General features: G+C 38.6%; 1 protein-coding gene across 5 annotated transcripts in view; it reads right to left on the bottom strand.

Annotated features, from left to right (window-relative positions):
* Positions 1-19,700, bottom strand: part of Ctnna2 (catenin alpha 2) — a 994,060-nt gene that overhangs the window by 40,085 nt on the left and 934,275 nt on the right. For all 5 annotated transcript variants that reach the window (XM_038318873.1, XM_038318875.1, XM_038318872.1 and 2 more), the window contains 2 exons: positions 14,167-14,348; positions 3,522-3,627 (listed from right to left, as the gene is read on the bottom strand). In XM_038318873.1, coding sequence (XP_038174801.1) covers positions 3,522-3,627; positions 14,167-14,348 — 288 coding nt within the window. The remainder of the gene's footprint in view (positions 1-3,521; positions 3,628-14,166; positions 14,349-19,700) is intronic.

Genomic DNA, 19,700 nt, shown 5'->3' with positions numbered 1-19,700 from the left:
TTTTAAAAAATTCCAGCCGGGCGGTGGTGGTGCAAGCCTTTAATCCCAGCACTCGGGAGGCAGAGGCAGGCGGATCTCTGTGAGTTCAAGGCCAGCCTGGTCTACAAGAGCTAGTTGCAGGACAGGCTCTAAAAAAGCTGCAGAGAAACCCTGTCTCGAAAAACAAAAAAAAAATTCAGATATTTCATAGATAATAACTATAATCATACCCAAAAGACATGGGATCACTCTTCATTTACTATGAAAATCATTGTTAATAGCACTCAAATGTTCTATCTCCTGATCTAAAAATAAATTTAGAATCCTCTCTCTGTCTCTCTCTATCTGTCTCTCTCTGTCTCTGCCCCCCTCTCTTATGTGTGTGGGGGGCATGCATGCATTCCTGTGTGTGTAAGAGTGTGTGTGTATTCATATTGTGTTTACTATCTATCAAAACTGTTTGGGGAAAATGCCTCAAAATTACATTGTCAATTAAGATCCTAAACAGTAAAATTAAATAGGAATTAAAACCGGGACTATGGAACTTAACCCGCCTAAATGTACTGAGAAATACTTTATTTTTTATTTTTTATTACTTTATTAATACTAGGAATCAAAATTTCCACTTCCTCCTCTCTACCAGCTTCCCTCCTGCTCCCCCACTCACCCTCCTCCCCTGCTCCTCCAGTCCTAAGAGAGGGCAGGATACCCTGTCCTCTGGGAAGTTCAAGCCCCCCCCCTCCATCCAGGCCTAGGAAGGTGTGCATCCAAATATACTAGGATCTCAAAAAGCCAGTACATGCCGTAGAGACAAATCCCAGTGCCATTATCATTGTCTTCTCATTCAGCTCCAACTGACATCCACCTTCAGAGGGTTCATTTTGGGGGTGGGGTGGGGTGGGGAAGGGAAGAGGGAGAGAGAGAAGGGAGAAGGGGAGAGTTGGGGAGAGCTTGGGGGAGTGGGATGGTTGAGATGGAGGAAGGACAGATATGGAAGCAGGGAAGAAGATATCTTAATTAAGGGAGGCATTGTCGGGTTGGTAAGAGGCTTGACTCTAGAGGGGGCTCCAGATGTTCACATGGATGTCACCAGCTAGGACCCTGGGCAGTGGAGGAAAGGGTACCTGAACTAGCCTTGTCCCGTAGTCAGACTGATGGCTATCTTGAATATCACCATAGAACCTTCATCCAGTGACAGAAGAGATAGAGACAAAGTCCCACACTGGAGTACTGTACTGAGCTCCCAAGGTCCAGTTTAAGAGCAGAAGGAGGGAGAAGATGACAAAGGAAGTCAGGACCATGAGGGGATGATCCACCCACTGAGACAGTGTGCCTGAACTAATGAGAACTCACCAAAGCCAGATTTAATGGGACTGAATGAGCATGCGAAATACTTTCAAACATGGATACTGAGTGTGCAATGAAAAAGCCATTCAAATTCCATTCAATTTTTACTCCCAGAAAAAAATAAAGTCCTGTATGAGAACTTTTATAGTCACTCCAACATTTCTTGTGGCTCCACACATCCCAATGCCCAACAACATTCTCAGATTAAGCCCATGGCTTTCTCTCTGGTTGGTGTCTATTTTTGTTGCATATATCCAGGTAGGTCCTCTGTTTTCTTTTTCTCTTGTGTGAGCTCTCTAAAATATTTATGAATATTTATGAACTTCTTTTCTAAAAGGAAGTTCAACTTAATACATTGAAGCCTGACAGTTGATGTAATGTTGACATGAGTAACACCAAAGGTTTGGTTTTCAATTACTACAAATGATAGCAATGTTTATTAGGGTAACAAGGAAAATCTGAAATTATGATAATAATGAAATTTCCAAACCAGTAAGTTTCTCAGAAACATTTCATTAAGTTACCCATCATGTATAAATACAATTAAAATGGGAAATTTTTAGTTTTTACTGTATGTTCTATATTAGTTGTTGAATCTTCTGGTTGAAGTGGTAAAACTTCACAAGGTCAGTGTATTTATTAAGTATTTTGACATTAAACCTGGGATGTTGGAAAGTAAATAGAAGAACAACCTAATGTTAAAAAATGAGGGACCATTTTTTTTTTTACTGGAGAGCTGCAACTAAAAAAATCAGGAGACTCAGAATATTTACAGAGAAGCCAGCCTTCTATTTTTCTTCCTTCCTTCCTTCCTTCCTTCCTTCCTTCCTTCCTTCCTTCCTTCCTTCCTTTCTTTCTTTCTTTCTTTCTTTCTCCTTTCTTTCTTTCTTTCTTTCCTTCTTTCTTTCTTTCTCTCTCTCTTTCTCTCTCTCTCTCTCTCTCTCTCTCTCTCTCTCTCTCTCTCTCTCTCTCTCTCTCTTTCTTATTTTTTCAACCTTCTGTTTTTGAAGGTCTTCAAACGGTACTACCTCCTGGAACACATTCATATTTATTATGGAGTTTCTATGTATTGAGAGTACTCGTCATTTTTATTTCAGAACCTCATTTTGTAGTTTAGAGTATATTCGCTTTGAAGTAGTTCAGACTGTTGACTCTTCTTAACTGCAGTATGAAGAGATAATCAGTTATCTGGCAATGTCCACTGCCTAATGTACCCTTACAAGGAATGTTCTAGCAGCAAGACAAAGAGATGGGTTCTGAAATTCTAGTTCAAGCCAGCCTGAATGGAAATTGCTGAAATATAATCAAATAGTCTATGTGAAACAGAGAAGGCTTCAACTAGGCATCCTGTGAACACACATGTGAGGCTTTGAGGATTTCATTTCTCTGAAATTTATTTGACTCTGGGTAAAAGTATATATATATGAAATCTAGATTGTCCTTGGTTATAATAATTAGTCGATTTTATAGACTACTTTTATAGAGCATAACTTATTCTGAATTACAGGGTATTATAGTGAGATCGGTGTTTACTAATGGGAGTCATACTTTCTTACTTTCACATGGTTAACTCTTTTTGTCAGTTTGCCACAAGCTAAAGTCATTTGAAAGGAGAGAACTTCTGTTGAGGAAATATACCCATGAAATTGGCCTGTAGGAAAACATATCTAGAATTTTCTTTCTTTTTTCATTTTTCTCTTTTTGTTTTTTATTTTGTTGGTCTTTTTTTGTTTTGGTTTTTTCAAAACAGGGTTTCTCTGTAGCTTTGGAGGCTATCCTGGAACTCACTTTGTAGACTATCCTGGCCTTGAATTTACAGAGATCTGCCTGCTCTGCCACTGGAATGCTGGGATTAAAGACATGCACCACCACCTCTGGGCATGTCTGGCATGGGAGGGTCCAGCTCACTGGGCAGTGCCATCTCTGAGCACTGGGATTTCTGCCTTATCTTGTTTTGCTCCCTTATTGTGATATATAGTTGGTTCTCTGAGTGAGGAAGGCTGGTTTAACATGCCACTCTTTTAAGCATTTGATGCATTTACTGAGTTAAAGATACCTTTGCCATGAGCTCAGCCTCAGCAGAAGCCAATTTACAAAATATTAAGAACTATCTCCAAATGCATATTTCATCGGGTGCATAAAACTGGTCCCAGAACGTAGGTACTAATTAATTCCCACTCTTTCTTTTGTATTACCTGATCAGCCACAGCACGGGCTAATTTGTCCATTCGAGAGCCTGCTTCTGCAATCTTCTTGGCAGCATTAATGACATCAGATGTATTTTTCAATGGGCCTTTGCCTCTGAAAAATATATAACATAATTAGAATTCAATTCAATAACTGGCAACACACAAACGTCCTACATTCTTAGTCCAAGATGATAGTTCTGTATTTAATGAGGTCTGGCCCTGTTACTGAAAATTTCAGTGTTGCTTTGACTCACCCCAACCTCCAGGTTGATAGTCTACCATGTTTCCTTGTGTGTATTGGGAGGTGTCTCCTAATTTTATATACACATTCACATTTATCTTTCTACTATCTTTCAATATTCCTCCGTTAAGATGATCATCACAGGTGGAAGGGACTTCAGTACCTAATGGTTTTCACATGCCAGAAGCTATCATATACACACCTCGCTGTGTGTATATGCAGCAATTGATAATATCGTATTCACAGCCAGGAAAGAGAAAAGGATAGTTCCATGCTGGGGCTCAGCACACTTTCCGCATTTACTAGAATCCTATGCCCAAGGAATGGGCCCTCATGGGATTAAGGTGGTTCTTCCCATATCAATTAACAGAATCAAGATAACCCCCCACAGACATCTCCAGAAGCAATCCTTAACCTACACAGCCCTTTATTTCCAATGAGAATCCAGATTCTGCCAAGTTATCAGGTAGCAGCAAGCATCACACTAATCCACAGAAGTTGTAAGTAATGAATTCTAAAACAGAAACAGTCTAAACCAACTAAGTACAGATGCATAGCCATCCATATGGGGCCCAGCACCTTCATTTTATTTAGCTCAAGTTTGTATGGAACCTTGAGAAGCACTTTCCTCTTAATCATAATTTAGGAATATTTGACCAGAATTTCAGGAATTGCAAAGTTCCCAATATCATGTATTTTGTGTTTCTGGTAACTGATATGTGAACAATTACACTAAACATTATGATTGTAAATGCTCCTAATGCTTGCAGCATCCCAACATGTTCACATATAGTTTTCAATTAGGTAGGTAATTAAATATTATATTACTCAATCAACCTGCCTGTTTAATTTTAAATGCTGGTTTAAAAGGAGGGAAAATGTTATTGTACCATGAGCCTTTAAATAAATATAGCATATAAGTTTCTACTTTCTTGGGAGGTAAATAAAGAATAGATTAAACATGTTTATGCTTAGTTTTTAGCAGATTAAATTTCCTTAGTTTTTAGAAGATTAGGTTTTCTATTATCCTTTATTACTCATATCTAAAATTCAGTGCATTTTGAAGGCACCAAAATTGCCTTCCTGTGTTATAAATGTGGTGAGACCCAGAGAAAAGCCACTCAGAAGCAACTTATTTAGACAACATATAGTTCTAAGAAGAGGGCAATGACCACGACTGTTATATAGTAGTACAAAATGTGAGACTTAACATAGTTTCCATCAGATAAATGTTAATGAAGTGTGTGCTGCATTGCTTCACCCCAGTTCTCATTTGGGAATTTGTTTTTCTATATTAGTATCTGGAAATAAAAGAGAAATTCTTATTACTGTTGAGACACACATGCCAGAGAAATCTAGCCAACCTGAGTCTTGCAGGGAATACATTCACTTTTCACTAGCCATTAAGATTTTTCAAGGGCAAGCAAGATCCACATGTGAATTTTGTATAATGTGGAAGAGGTAAAGATTCTGTGACAGTCTGGCTCTTGTTCCAACAGTGTTTTTAATTATCATCTCTAAGTAGCTTCCTTCCTTTTGTTGTATTAATTCCATGATTAAAGGAAAGCTTAAACAAATAAACAAAAAATTTCATCACTTAAAAATTTTAGCATTTTATGTATTTCTCTGTAACTTTCAGACTGTAGAAAATGTCTTCTAAGCTTTACTCTGACATGATACCTCTTAGCCTTTGCCTTTATCTAAACAGCACCATTAAAAGCTTAGTGGTTGCTTTATTTTTCATTGTCAAGGAAATGTGTGTTTGTTTACTTCAAATATTTTGAAGTGGAGTATGCCTCTTATGCTTTCTTCTGGCTTCTGTGGACACTTACATGTGTGTGTGTGTGTGTGTGTGTGTGTGTGTGTGTGATGCATATAAACTCACACAGCTATACATGTTATAAACACAAATACATATACATACATACACACATACGTACTTATATATTTCCAAAGGATCTCAAAATATGTCTCCTAATAAACTTTAAAAGGTAAATTTTAAAAACTTATGAGAATGTTCTAAGTCAGTAAAGAATATCGTTAGAGACATTGCATTTACTTGAGGACCAGATGCTCTTCAATGGCCACAGTGAAAACCCATTATGATTAGTTTTTATTCCACAAGTGACTAAAGTTCACACACTCATTGGCACCACAATGATAAACAAAAGTTTATGACTCCAGTGTCCACACTAGAAGTTCAGTTTTAACTCTTATAGTTAGAATCTGTGTTAGAGGATCAGAAAGGGTCATAAAAGTAAACAAATATTTCATGGTAACCCATACACTCATTTTTGTGTGGAGCATTGACAATCATGGAGGAAGACTAAGAGACACTCCCAAATGATACCTGTTCTCAGAAAAAAATGGGCTGGAAACCTAAGAATACAAAAAAAAAAATACAATCATGTTTATTGGCATTAAGAATAAATGATCATGAAATAGATTGAGGAAGGAATTCAGGATTGGCATAGCTCATATGTTAGTGTCTGCCCTGTATAAATAAGGCTCTGGGTTTAAGCCTCTGACACCCAAGAAATTTTTTACAAATTCCACTAAATAGACACCAAGAATAATAAAGAGTAAACATAATTAAGGAAGCCTCAGATGTATGTGTTCAGTGCTGTATAAAACATGGCTGGAAGAAACTCAGATGGCACATGGAAAGTCATCCCACAAACACAAATTAGATGACTTAGAGATCTACAGATACACAGAAGTCCATATTAAAATCTCAGTAGTATATTTTGCCCAAACAAAATGAAATGTCCTAAATTTACCAGGAATCTCAAGTAGCCAAAGCAATCTGACAGAAGAAAAAAAAAAGATTAATCCACATAGTTTCTGACTTTAAAACTTAACAAAAATGTACAGTAGACAAAAGAAAATAGTCCAGACTCACAGGCAGAAAAATAGACAAAGGGAACAGAATCAAATTCAGAATTAGGACCTCACACACATGGACAAGTGCCTTTCCACAGGGTGGTAAGACCACTTAATGATGCAAAGAGTATTTTCAATAAATGTTGCGAGGGAAACTTTCCATCCATCAGCAAAACATTCAGCCACAAACTGATCAGTAATAAAACCACAAGGAAAGCAATGTATGTGAGCACTCATGGCATTTGATCTGGCAGAGATTTCTTGGATATAATAATAAAAAAAGTAGAACCAACTGTAGAAAAATTAAACTTGACTTTACGTTTAAAACTTTATCATCAAAGTATATTTTCAATGGATATTGAAAACAAAACCTACAAAACAAGGAAAAAATCTGTGAAACTTTTTGTCTAATAGGGAATAGATATTCAGAATATATTAAAACTGACAGCAACCAAAGTATTCAATTAAAAGTGGGTAAGAGATTAAAAAAATCATACAATGTCACTGGTCACTAGAGAAATAAAAATCAAAACTACAAAGTTATTCCATTATATATGCATTAAGAGAACTACAAAAACAAAAACAAAACAGAAAATACCTATGTTTGATATAAAGAAGTTAGAACACTAGACAATTACTGGTAAGAATACAAAATGATGCAGGAACCTCAAACAAGTGATTTGATGATTCCTCAAAATTTTTAAAATACCATAGACTCTCCCAATTCCTCTGTACATGGGGACTAAAACAGATACATCTTCTCTGTGCCCTCAACAGCTCGTTTTCACAACACCCAAAGGAAGAAGGACTAAATGCCCATTAGTAGATGCATAGAGAAACCAAATGCAGTATGTCCATTTCAGTGGGATATTATTCAACCTTTAAAAAATACAATTTTGTGCTGTGACAACATGGATGAACTCTGAAAAGATTATTTGCTACAAAAGAAGCCAGATGCAAAAAGACAGATGTGAACTATGCCTCTCATGTGATACCGTTAGTGACCAATGCCACAGAGACAGAAAGCTGATTTTTCTGGTGTTTTGCAGGGGCTGTGGGGAGCAAGTGACAGGGAGGAAGCAGGCAACTGGATGCACATTTAAGGAAGATGAAAATGTATAGACCAATGCCAGTAAAGGATATATACCAGTGTACTTAGTGTGGCATATTTGTCTAGTTAAACAATTATTATCATAGTAAACTTTATGTTGCATATAACAATCAAAAGCAATTTAAACACCCATATTCAGCTAGAAGATACTGTATGAAACCATACAAAACTAAATGAGTTATAACCATCTGCATAGCACTGAATCAATAAATAACCGGAAAAGAAAAACTGAAAGCCACAACAAACAAACATATAAGAAAACTGACCTAGGAAATTGGTAAGGCTTCCAAGTTAGTATTACCATCACTGGAAGACAAACGCAACAGTGATGTTAGCCTTGTGTTTATTGCAGCCTATCTCAAAATGAGGACACAAACCCTGATGTTTCTGTATCTTAGAGTCAAGTCTACATTGGGGAAGTTTGAAAGGGTGCTTTAGAAACCTTGTGTCCCTAATGGCAGGAATCACTCTATTGTCTCACCTAGAACATGTTGTTAGTGTTCTTAGAAATGAAATCTATTACTTCTCTACTGTGCGGAATCTTGCAACATCTTTCATTTAAGTACAGCTGATTTGTACATAAAGACCAATATTTGGAGTCTTTCCCAAGAAGTGGTCACTCCGAAAAAGAGAGTCAAGCTGGGAAAACTATTACTTCAGTGCTGTGAGCTCCCATTTGCCAACTAATTTGCATTTATTTTACAAAAAGCCTGTGAGTCTTAATGGGCAATAGCAATGTGTCAGTACACTGTGAGCAAAGTATTCAGTACGCAGAATTCTAATTCAAAGTTAATTCAAATTTAAAGGGTTTATTTTCTATAGCCTTCTCAACACATCTAGTTTGCTAATGTTAAATGTAACTCTCTAGAAAGGAAATGCAATGAGGATATTTGTAAATATGTGGAATCATAAAAAGCCTCTCTAGAACCACTGTTTCAAAAGAAAAATGTTCTGAGAAATTCTCCCAGGACCAGCAAGATGGTTTAGTGGATAAAAGTGTCTGAACCCCAAGCAAGGTGACCTAAATTCAAACCCTGAAATACACAGTGGAAGAAGCAAACTGACACCTTATTATACCCTTTCATGTCCACCAACATAACATACATATGCCCCCCCACATACACACATGCACACATACATAAGCACACACATATACACACACACAAGCTTGCCACAGCAAGTAAAGCATGGATAGGTAGCATAGAGAAACAACATACAGAAGCTAGTAAATTCTAAGGCGTCAGGAAGGATCTGAGAGTCATGACAAGTCAACTCTTGTTGGTGTACTATTTAGGTCATGCAATTGAAGTACAAACCAGAAACAGATGGACAAAGATGAAAAAAGGCAGGTGTTGAAAGGTACAGTGAAAAGAGGAAAAGTTTGGTGTAAGCAAGTTAGATAGTTGTCTTTGTTGACCAGTCGTAGTGTGAAAAGAGAAGGGGAAGGATTGATATTGAAATGAAATACTGAATCTCTGAGGTGAGGGAGTGAGCTCCTTAACTAAAGCAGAACAAAGTTTAAAGTATTTTATGAATTTTAGTTCACTGCTTGGTGTTTTATAATTGATTATGTCCAGATTATTTCCACCTCATCCCCAGTTTACTAATCCTGTTACGTTAATGTTTACAAGAGAATTTTGATCCTTTTTATTCGGTTAAGGCTGAACTAAGGCTGTCTGCATGCCTCTTGGTTGGGCAACACCAGATTGGTACACAGCAGTTTCTCAAAATGACACAAGAAGTATGAATTTGCTGTACAAGGGATGGTACTTCAGCTTTTGCCCATTAGATTATAAAGAAAGAGCCAAGGAAAGAAAGGAATGTGAAACCCAATGGGTCCTCTATACTCCATGAAGGAAATAGTTCATGAATAGTCAGTTAGCACCTCTTCCATTTGAATAACCGAGTGGACTCATGGAGATGAGGGAATCCAAGTAATGAATATGCAGTGACATGAATAATAGAAGACGATAATAAATCAATGGTGACTGTGAGACCTACATGCCCTATAAACACTTGAATATAGGAGTCAGGCTATGGTTTCTAATCAACTCTATATAAACTTTAAATAATGGGAAATGGTACTTAGGAATGTTTAGCTGTATAAAGCTACAATTACTCCTTCTTGAAGTAGAAAATGCAATTTCATTAATAATAATAAACAAGACTGAGTGCAGCAAACTTAGGTGAGAGGCCATTAAGAAAGACACAGTCAAGTGCTACTTTGCTCACAATGAGAATGCGCAGATGGTAAGGCGAGCAAGCCTCAGCCTCCTGGGCTGTCCTGTCAGTTCATACCTTCCCATTGTTTTGTTTTCATTAGCTACACACACACTCACGCGTGTGTACGCATGCATGCACACAAATACACGTGCACATGCACATGTATGTGTGTGTGCAGGTGTGTGTGTGTGTGTGTGGTGTATAGAGCAGAGAGAGAGAGCAAGGGAGAGCTCATCAGGCATTAGGAAAAATGATAACTAGTAACAAGCTGGACAGTTCATTATTCAGATCAGCACAAAAAAAAGAAATCTTACATAAATTCTGTAGGAAATTGAACCAGCTTTCTTTTCAGTTTTAAAATGATGCTTTAACTAATAAAGAGCCTGTGTTATTCAACATCATTGGATAGGACCCTCTCAAATATATTTATCTTCCTTGACCACACTTATATATAATGCAAATTACAAAATGTTCTTCTGATCTAAACTAGCAACGTGACTGGATTCATTAATCACTTCAAACTAATGAGATTATTTGTTCCACTGATGTTATTAATGGGTTGCATAATATCAATCAGATAAAATACTAATAAAATGTTGAAAGCAAGCAAATGAAGTCATCGTGGGCCTTAGGAAGTAATGACTGAGGCTGCCACTACCATCTGATTTGTAGGCAATCCGGACTTAAATAATGGCTCGGACTTTCCCCCCTGATATTATTTTGTGTGCTAGAAATACATTTGTGAAGCTGAAGGAGACTAACTAAATGTACAAACTTGAACTTTGAATGAATATGATGACATTTAAAGCTCTCGAAGGTCACACTCCTAACACTGAAATCATTTTGCTAGAATCAAAAACAATTTTGAAAGATTTGGAAAAGGAGCCAAGTAATGTCGTTAGTACATATTTGCCCGAAGTAAAGGGTAAAGGGGATGACATAGCCATGTTCTGTATTTTATTAAAACCTATAATCAATTCTTGCCTTTCCCTATAAGAAGCAGTCAACAATTATTAAAAATGTTCTCACCCACTAGGTGATAATCTGACATTGCTATATGTCTTGCATGATTTTTTTTTCTCATTTTTTAATAAATTTCCATCTCTGGTGATATGCAAGATATTCATGAGTATGGCAATAAGATCTGGATATTTCTGGCACCCTCTCCTCAGCTGCCCAAGGAACTAGCTGGGGGCGTCTTCCTGGACACCTGGGAACCCCTCTAGAGTCAAGTCTCTGCCAACCCTAGAATGACTCCCTTAACTAAGATATATAATTCTTTGTTCCCATATCCACCCTTCCTATATCCCAACCATCCTATTCCCCCAAGCTCTTCCCATCCTCCACTTCACACTTTTCTCTCCCCATCCCCCCACTCCCCCATCCCACCCCACCCCCAAGTTCCCATTTTTTGTCCGGCAATCTTGTCTACTTCCAATATCCAGGAGGATAACTATATGTTTTTCTTTGGGTTCACCTTCTTATATAGCTTCTCTAGGATTTTTTACGAATTATAGGCTCGATGTCCTTTATTTATGGCTAGAAACCAATTATGCCATACTCATGAATATCTTGCATATCACCATAGAACCTTCACCTGGCATTGGATGGAGAAAATGACAGAGCCCCACATAGGAGCACCGGACTGAGCTCCCAAGGTCCTGATGAGGAGCAAAAGGAGGGAGATCATGAGCAAGGAAGCCAGGACCGCGAAGAGTGCTTTTACCCATTGAGGCGGTGGGACAGATCTAACGGGAGACCACCAAGTCCAGTCAGAATGGGACTGATGGAACAGGGGACCAAACCGGACTCTCTGAATGTGGCTGACGGTGGAGGAGGACTGAGAAACCAAGGACAATGGCAATGAACATGAACTCTACAGCACGGACGGGCTCACTATGAGCCTTGTCAGTTTGGTTGCTCACCTTCCTGGACTTAGGGGGAGCTGGGAGGACCTTGGACTTAACATAGTGAAAGGAACCCTGATGGCTCTTTGTCTTTGGAGAGGGGTGGAGTTGGGGTATGGGTGGAAGGCAGGGGAGGGAAGGGGGAGGAGGAGGGGAGGAGATGGAAATCTTTAATAAAAAAGTGAGAAAAAAAAGAAATAGAAAAAAAAATTTCCATCTCCTCCCCTCCTCCTCCCCCTTCCCTCCCCTTCCTTCCACCCATACCCCCACTCCATCCTTCTCCAAGACAAAGAGCCATCAGGGTTCTCTTCACTATGTTAAGTCCAAGGTCCTCCCTGCTCCCCCTAAGTCCAGGAAGGTGAGGAACCAAACTGACAAGGCTCACAGTGAGCCCGTCTGAGTGAGGTAACCCAGGCCCAAAAAGATGAACATGGGATGTACTCACTCATAATTGGTTTCTAGCCATAAATAAAGGACATCGAGCATATAATTCGTAAAAAATTCCTAGAGAAGATATATAAGAAGGTGAATCCAAAGAAAAGCATATAGTTATCCTCCTGGATATTGGAAGTAGACAAGATTGCCGGACAAAAAATGGGAACTTGGGGGTGGGGTGGGATGGGGGGGGGGGGGGGATGGGGAGAGAAAAGTGTGAAGTGGAGGATGGGAAGAGCTTGGGGGAATAGGATGGTTGGGATATAGGAAGGGTGGATATGGGAACAAGGAATTATATATCTTAATTAAGGGAGCCATTCTAGGGTTGGCAGAGACTTGACTCTAGAGGGGTTCCCAGGTGTCCAGGAAGATGCATGATTTTATCATAGAATACTCAACCACAAAATATCTTTACATATGATAAAGACAAACTTAAATGAGTGGTATTTAATTTTCTTTTTAATATACATATATATATGTGTGTGTATGTGCATCTGCATATGTATATGCGCATATGCTGTGGCACAATACTAGCTTATGATGTAGCACTAATTTTGATTCATATTTGGCCCTAATGATGTATCAGTTACAATAACCTAAAGTTACAGAATTTTGACAGGAAAATTAAAAATCAGAAATTAAATCTGGACCTATGGAGATGGCTCAGTAAATAAAACACTTGTTGTACATAGTTGAATACAGGGGTTCAGATCACCAAGAAGCCACCCGTGTAATGCCAGGTGCAGAAGGTGCATCTGTAATCTCAGCTAATATGTCCACGGCAAGAAAGAGGCAGAAACAGATGAATCCCTCCAATCCCATAGATCATCAAACGGGGAGCACACAGCAGTAGAGAACAAGAGAAAAGATGGAAGTGATGTTGAGTAACTGAAGATGGACTCTGACTTCCACACACATGCCATAACACAGGTGCCTATACCTGTATGCACACACTATAAACAAACACAAACACGGCATTTGGGAAAAGACTGTGAACGGGCTTGCCAGATGCTTTGTGTTTGGCAAGATAGTTCCTACTTGCATCATGCTTTTGGAATAAATCCTCTCCTGAGAAGTTTGTGAATGCTCTGCTACCCTTTTGCAGACAGTGTTAAGGACTCGCTCCATACCACTTCATCTTCTCCTTCAGAATGGAGGGGTCTTTCCCCTGTGATTTTTTTCCTGCATCTGATTGCTCTTTATGTAGCTCAGAAGGGCAGAGACAGTTGTCATTGCCTTCTTAGGAAGACACCAAAAGGAATGACACAAGCACCCACGACTTGTGGTGAAGCAAAGGCTCCTGTCAGAATGTTGGCTCCTTCTTGACCTATGAGAAAGGCTGCTGAGACGGAAGAGAAAAATGTTCACAATTTCCCTGTAAGAGGTTTGTCGTCTTCATCTGTCGGACATAACTCCTGGTATAGTAGGATGAGATGTGAGCCAAAAACAGTGCTAAGTCATGTTTCGTTAGAACACATGGAACAAACAAATGCACATAGAAACATGCACATATTTTTCCAACAGGAAATTAACAAAACATTCACTTTTTCTTCAGAATAGTACTTAAACATATTTAAAACCAGTACAGGACACAGATGAGTTATCCAACCCTTGGGGGTTTGTTTTTATGAGTGCCTTATAATAGATAACTAAAACAATTGTAATTATAAGAAAAAATGAATCCACTCTCCTCCACAGGTAAACAACTTGACTTGTAAGTGTAAATTACTAAGAGCCATACCTTTCCTTGTTATTGCACTTTACTATTTCAACAGGCTTTCCTGTGAACAGCCAGTGCTACACATGTGGGCTTAGCAAGAACATGACCATCTCCCTACCTCTGGGCCTCACCTGGTGAAGTCTGTCATCTCCATCATGATCATACACATCTGCTTGGCCAGCACAATGATGTCATTGCCGCTGTCATCCCACTTGGCCACTTCGGCATCCAGCTTGCTTTTTTCTTGGTGGAAAATCTCCACCTGCTCAGCTATTTTTGCTTTCTCCTCCTGTGGTAGTTGTGCCATGATGGCCTGTGTGGGTTACAGGGGGAGAAGCATGACTAATGGTGATGAAGGAATTAAAAACTGCATGTTCACTCTGCTCCCATCGGATGGCACACTCAGACTGCCAAGGTTTATATGATGCCCCATCATTCTAGAAGATGTGTGTCTTCTCTGTTGCAGCCAAGACAAGAGGACAGTCTGGCCAGGTCATCCAGCCCCCCCCCCCCTTATATAAAAGATATGGAGAGATCCAAGTGCAGACACACTGACAGTAGCAGAGCTTCCCTGTCTCTTTGATGGCATACGTTTGTTCAAAAGAATCTATTCTTAACAATTTTTATATTTGGTCTCAGGAAACTTTTACCAGATGAAAGAATGTACCTCTTTCAATGCTGGAAGCTATTCAGAGAGGAAAGGGAAAAAATCCTTCTGTTGCTGGGAAGAAGAGGAATTTTAAACAATATTTGAGCATCCAACTAGTGTGGGGTGAAAAGACTTTGAGTAAAAATGAAAGTATCAATAGGAAACTGACACAAATAAGATAACTATTCCCTTATTAGGAAATTTAGTGGATGGCGTCCTTTATTCCTTCTTTCCCCATCTTCCTGGATGATCATGGCTCTTTGGGGAACCACTGAATATATGATGGCATTGAAATGGAAGTCCAGATTTCTATCTCCTTTCTAAGATGCCTACACAGAAAACATTTAGATTAGAGAGAATGTCCCTAATGGAAAATTCTAAGATACTGAGGAAATATAAAAAATGTGTTTCAAGTGTCAGAGCATTTGGGATCTCATATTTTCAGAGATTGGGGCTGCTGAGGCTGAACGAAATTAGGAAGCAAAGGTTGAATTGCAGAAGTTGCTGGGTAAGGGAATGTAGGAAGAAAATAGAGGAGTCTTCTTGCTTTTCACACTCTTCATTTGCAGATTTGCTGATTCTTCTAAATATATTTGTAAACCTCAAATCAATACTTGAAACACTTCTCCAGTCACTTGCAAATGATGAGAGAAGCGGAAAACTTTGAGTCACCAATGTGTGCATTCCAGATGATGCTGAACAAAGTCATCCTCTGCCTTCACCCATCTCTCTAACTGTAAACAAGGGTCCATTTGTCAGTCTACTTAGCGCTACACTTTTCATATCGATGTGCTGTTCTCAGTGGTGGCACCACCATGCAGAGTAGTTCTTAAGCATGGTGCTAAGTATCCCTAAGAACAAAAAAGGCTATTATTTTTCTCTTTGAAAAAAATACACAAGCTAGACAAGCTGTGTTGTCGTGCATTAGTGTTGTTTGCCATATGTTCAATGTCACTGATCAACAATATAAGAAACAGCCTTGAAACATGGGAATGTTTTAATCAGATAAAAAAAAACATACTGTGGTTTACATCTCTCAGCTATCTATCCTGAATTTCTCCTACAAGCAAGGATTAGGTAATTGATCATTTAAATATTCATGAGTGATATAACTACCAAGGTTTATATGATACCTCATCATACTAGAAGTTAGAATAAAACTTGTTGATTAAACACCATTTTTATACTATGTATGTTCCAAGGGAAATGTTTGCCCATGGCCACCTGCAAAAGAATTGACAGACATAGTCTTTGGATAGTTCTTCAGCTTCTCCTCTAGTTCTGTTATCCATGAGTTCTCAAAAGATGCCAAGGCTGTGGAGTTGGGGAATCTAATGTTTGTTCTAATGAAGGTATTTGAAATTTGTGTTTGTTTAGTCCACAAAAAGAAGCAAAAGGAAGTCGCCCCTGTTAGCTCAATCTGCCCAATTGATACAGCCTAGAGTCCTCTGCCTGACCAGAGTCTCAATTGAACAATTGCCTCCATTAGATTGGCCTGTAGGTATGGTTTGGGAGGTTGTCTTGATAATTGATTCACAAGGACCCAAACATGGATGGGTGATGCCATCCCTAGGTGAGTGGTTCAGAACTGTACACAGAACTATCTGAGTGTAACACTGCTAATGAACCAGTTAGCAAGTAGCCTCCTCCATGGCTTCCACTGTTCTTGGCTGTGGAGTGAGTTTATTGGTTATACACAGAAGTGAGGAATAGCAAGTAGGACTGCCTTCAAATTCCTGCCTTGACTTTCCTCAGTGATGGGCTGGGCTGGGCTCAGAAGTTGTGAGCCAAACAAACCACTTCCTCACCTAAGTTGTTTTTAGTCAACGTTTCATCACAGCATCAGAAATAAAATTAGAAGCCAACATTGTGTTATGTGCACACTATTCCGGCATCATTTAGGCCATTAGATTGCTTTCTACTTACTCTTATAGTAGAAGAAAGGACATGATAGTCTCAGGACCTGTGTCACTATCAATAAATAGAATACATATATAATTCCTTGCAAATGTACATGTATCTGGGATTTATGTGTATCGAATCATTTAATCTGTGTAACTATTCTAACACAATTGTTCATATTTAGTGGTGACATTTACCGAGACCCTGATCAATTAGTTATATTCCTAATACAGACCAAATATCAAATTTATAATTTAAAGAATGAGAACTCAAACCAAGGCCGTGAGCCAAACACATTTTTCACCACTGTGCACAAGGACATCACCTTATAGCCATACACAATTTGTATGAAGTCCTCAGCCCAGTGGAGCAAAGGCAGTTGAAAGTCCAGTTATGCCTACCAAGTCATGTGCCCTTATGATAAAATTTCATAGGCCAGTTTGGACTCATGGGAACCTGGATGATGTACCTTCCTACAGAGTCTTGCCTACTAAACTTCCATGAAATTTTAGAGAGTAAGGGTTTACATACGTAAACTTTTATGCATGTTCACATGAACCTCATATAGTATTGGTCTGTATGTTCATATAACATGGAAACAAGACTGATAGAAATATGCTAGTTAAAATATTTAACATGTTATGTTTGGAAATATTTTGAAGTATTTCCATAAACTTTACAAAGATTCATAATATACAAAGGGCCTTCATAAACTTTATTTGTAGTTCCATGTTAAAAAGAAGGTCTGGAATTTCTCACTTGGCTTCAACTGACAGAAATTAAATATGCATTTTTAATCTGAAGTACTCCTATCCTCTTGATTCACCCAGCTTCTTCACACAAAAGAGATATTCATGTTTTATTTAGGCAGCACTAATCCTAGGGGACCATTATAAGTTTGTTCACTGGCTGCCTCTCTCTATTAAAAACAAAACAAAACAGTGGAACCACTAGCAGACAGCAGACTGTCCATTCAGGACCCACACGGGAAATTATATATATAATATATATACTTTCATTCACATAACTGTGAATGTGTGCATTGGAGAGTGGGTACTTTTCTGTCAACTATAGCATTTGGATCTTCTTTGCTTAAATTACCATTTAAATATCAATAACTTTGGTTTTCTTTCTAATTTTTGTTTGCTTGATTTTTTTTCTTTTTAAGAAAGGATCTCACTATACTGGCCTGGTTAGCCTGGAACTCACTATGAAGACTAGATTGGACTTGAATTCACAAAGATCACTGTACGCACAAAGTCACAAAGTCCCCAGTACTGGGACTGAAAGTATGTGCACCATACCTGACACTCTCTAATTTTTGTAAACATTTTATTTTATTTTACTTTTAATTATTTGTGTGTGTGTGTGTGTGTGTGTGTGTGTGTGTGTGTGTGTGTGGTGTGTGCAGCTTTATACAACTATGGAGAAATTCCTACAGAGGTCAGGAAAGGTATTGGATTCCCTCTGAATCTAGAGTGCCAGGATCTTGTAGGCATCCACATGAGTGTGGGCAACTGAACTCAAGTCCTCTAGAAGAGTAGCAAGTCTTAATTGATTAGCCATCTCTCCAACCCTCCAGCCCCTTGTTCTTTAATTTGCATTATTGCCCCACTTCTGATTCCTAGAAGTGCTTCCCAAAACTATCGCCCTTGACTTCCATCTCCGAGCAGAAGCTCAGTGGCCTCTGACAAATGGTTTAAGCATCTTCCTGCCCAAGGTACCAATGCCACTCAAAAGAGGTCATCAGAAATGACAGGCATTTTCTGATGACACCTTCCAGAGGAAAGACTGGCACCTTCAAAGCAGATTTGCAAGGGAGGGGTGCTATTTTAACTGCAAGGGTGCTCGATCCTCAGAATGCACTTAATGGGGTGCGACTGGAGTTCAAGTGTCATTACATTTGCCTCTGCTGCCCTGTGGATGTCGATGAGCTCAAGGCTTTTCTTGAATATTCTTAAAATGCTCTTGGCTTTAAAAATTCATTATTGACCTTTTCTGAAACTGGAATTTTAAAAAAGGTTATCTATAAACAGTAGATCACAACTGCAAAATTTGCAAGTTAATCAAATTAAAATTCAACACATGAGTTTTAATTAGGTCTTATCAATGTAACTCAGCAGTTTGAAATGTTAACACATTAAAGTCATTCTAAGTAGAAAAGAAATAGAAGGCTGGCTACATTAAAATCAAATTCAACGTGACATATATAACATATAATTCTTCATTCCTTCAAACTAAGGCAACATGAGAAAAATTATTTTCATGGCCGGGGGAAAGGAGATAAATCTGCTTTCCTGTCCCTGTGATGAGATCTCCAGAAGTGCTGCTAGTTTCTGTAGCCTTCATCCATATGTGGCATACACAGTACTCCTGGCTCTACCCAGACTGATTTGGGTTCCAAACTGGGAACATCAGAGACCAGAATCCACAAGAACTCAAACCTTTGTCCTAGGTTCCCTGCCTTTGCTCTGGACAGCCAATCATTTACGTTTTATGATTAATAAATTCTTCCTATTGAGTTCAAAGTACATGTCACTGATACAAATAGCAGCCATTTAAAAAGATTAAAACCCTTCTTTAATCTAAATCTCCAGGTATGTGTCACAGGGTCCACCTTTGAAATGCAAGGGTCCCTGAACTGGCAAGAATCATTTTTCGAGGCAAAAAACAGAATTTATTACAAGGGATTTAAGGGCAAGAAAATGTATAAAAGGGGTGAAAACTCAAGGGGCTATTTCTCTGCACTTGACTTTGAAGCTGGCTAATAAATGTAAATAGTTAAACAGTTGGGTACTTTGACCTCCAGTCTTACTGTTTGGATTGGAAAACAGATATTCCTTCCATTGATGCAAGCAAACCCTCCCATGATCCTTTCTTGGATAATCCAGCTTTTCAATGTTGAATCATCTGGTTAGGAAGCTACCAGAAACAGTACCATTTTCATCACAGTGGCACAATATTCAGTGGTATACGCCAAAATCTGGAAAATATTTTGTAATGCAGCTCTTATAATGTCACTATGGCGGAGAAATCTCAGTGTGTGACTGTGATGGTAACCTTTGATCATCAACCTGACATACTTAAAATCACTGAGATTGCTCAGTGAGGGAC

Source organism: Arvicola amphibius, chromosome 2 (assembly GCF_903992535.2).
Source record: "Arvicola amphibius chromosome 2, mArvAmp1.2, whole genome shotgun sequence".
NCBI classification, from domain to species: domain Eukaryota; kingdom Metazoa; phylum Chordata; class Mammalia; order Rodentia; family Cricetidae; genus Arvicola; species Arvicola amphibius.
Note: the sequence above shows the minus strand (reverse complement) of the source record. Positions and strands in the feature narration are given on the sequence as shown.